The sequence below is a fragment of the Trichinella spiralis genome (genome assembly GCF_000181795.1).
Source record: "Trichinella spiralis strain ISS 195 chromosome Unknown Scfld1562, whole genome shotgun sequence".
NCBI classification, from domain to species: domain Eukaryota; kingdom Metazoa; phylum Nematoda; class Enoplea; order Trichinellida; family Trichinellidae; genus Trichinella; species Trichinella spiralis.
Window position 1 is genome coordinate 1 of NW_003528501.1, and position 1,612 is coordinate 1,612.

A 1,612-nucleotide genomic window follows, 5' to 3' on the forward strand; every position below is an offset into this window, starting at 1 on the left:
AAAAATAATAACCCGTACGTTTCCAATATCTTTACCCGTACATGAACAAATAGATTGCTGGGCACCAACTAGCCCGCCACAAAGGCCATGGATGGTAAACAGGTTGTTGATACCACTGTCGTACAACCTCAATGCATGGCCCAAGTTTTTCATGGCTGCCAGTAGTCTAATGTTGTAACCCGTAGCAAAGACCAGTATGTGCCTCGATGCACTCTGCCACAATAAGAAATCATCACCGGCCTTCGTTGTTCTAAACGGGACCGGGATTTGCAGGTTCCGACGATGACTGGGCAGTTTTGGGTATCGCTTTGCCCGGTGCCTGTACATCGAGGACTTTACTCGTTTATACAGCGGAAAATAGCCAGATGTTGATGGCTCGGCGGACGCGGCGGAAGCTTCCTCGTCATAAATGGCCGGGATGGGCTTTGTTTCTTCCGCGATGCGCTTTGTCAAAATCGCCCTCTTTTCCATTTTGTATGCCAAGTGTTCATCCACTGGGCAGCTTTCGATGTGATCGTTCTGCTTGATCACCGATGTCACATCAAGGTTGGTCCATATGGCACCACCGCAGCCTTTTTAGCCTATACCAAAATAAACTAACCCTTAATAACGAAGGAAACACACTGTACATTTAGCACATACTTTCGAGCATCTCCAATATTTCTGTCTGCCGGTACGTTTTAATTTATATGCCCTGCCTTCATGCACAAGGGACGTACCACCGCACCGATTTGATACAAGATGCAACTCAGGTACATTAGCCATAGGGAAAAGAAAGAAAATGATTTCAATAACTCAGGAACGAAAGCACTGGTCTCAAAGACAACAGCAAAGGAAAATGAACTGGACGTGTAACGACCCGCCGAGTGGGGTCGGCTGATTCGTTTTCTCCGGGTCCGCTCCAGTTCGTCCGCCGTCGCTCTGAGCTGGCTCCTCCTCGCTCGCGCGGTCTCGTCTTCTAGTCGACATCTTCAGGGTTCGCTTCCACACGTATTGTACGTCTCCACGTCAGTCACCACTCTCGCTCCGAACACACTAACTGCTAGATGGTCTTCGCCGCTCCAATATATAGAGGGATTTCGCCGCAGGGGGGCACCGGGGTGGGTCAACTGAAATTCGATCCCTCCATTGTCTTGCTGACAATCCCCCGGCTTGCGGCTCTTCTATAAATCAGCGGCTTATTACGCGGCGGCTTTGACCCTATGCCCCAACGGACCATCAACGACCGGCGTGCCCTCGGATCGATGACCAAACGACACGCCGTACAATGGCTAATTGGGTACCGACGTGTCCGGTCATGCAGGTCTGTCGCCAGAAGCCAACCGCCTTTCTCGCCGGCGGCATCTTTGAACTGGGCGGGATGGGAGGTTTTATTGCCGCGGCTCTGCAGCTGCCTCAGCCAGACCTGCAATGAGCAACGCCGCCGTATAGCAATGGTTGTTACAGACCGTTTTGAATTCCATTTCAAATAACCATTTTGCAACAACACTTAGTTTTCATTTCTCATTTTATCAACAATTCAAGATCAACTTGCGATATTTGTTGTGGCACCAATGCCTTTTGTTGATGTTGACAGAAGATTATTAATCACAGACAAATGGCGCACAAATAG

The 1,612-nt window shown here is 49.4% G+C and overlaps 2 protein-coding genes across 2 annotated transcripts; both read right to left on the bottom strand.

Moving 5' to 3' along the window:
- Positions 1–12: 12 nt before the first annotated feature.
- On the bottom strand, positions 13–765 carry Tsp_12995 (conserved hypothetical protein; the record flags this gene model as incomplete). Its single annotated transcript, XM_003368941.1, has 2 exons — positions 612–765; positions 13–572 (listed from the first exon to the last, which is right to left on the bottom strand). Coding segments are annotated over exons 1-2 (714 nt in total), but the record flags the coding sequence as incomplete, so codon positions are not given.
- A 340-nt stretch (positions 766–1,105) lies between these two features.
- On the bottom strand, positions 1,106–1,488 carry Tsp_12996 (conserved hypothetical protein; the record flags this gene model as incomplete). Its single annotated transcript, XM_003368942.1, has 1 exon — positions 1,106–1,488. A coding segment is annotated over one exon (383 nt), but the record flags the coding sequence as incomplete, so codon positions are not given.
- Positions 1,489–1,612: the final 124 nt, after the last annotated feature.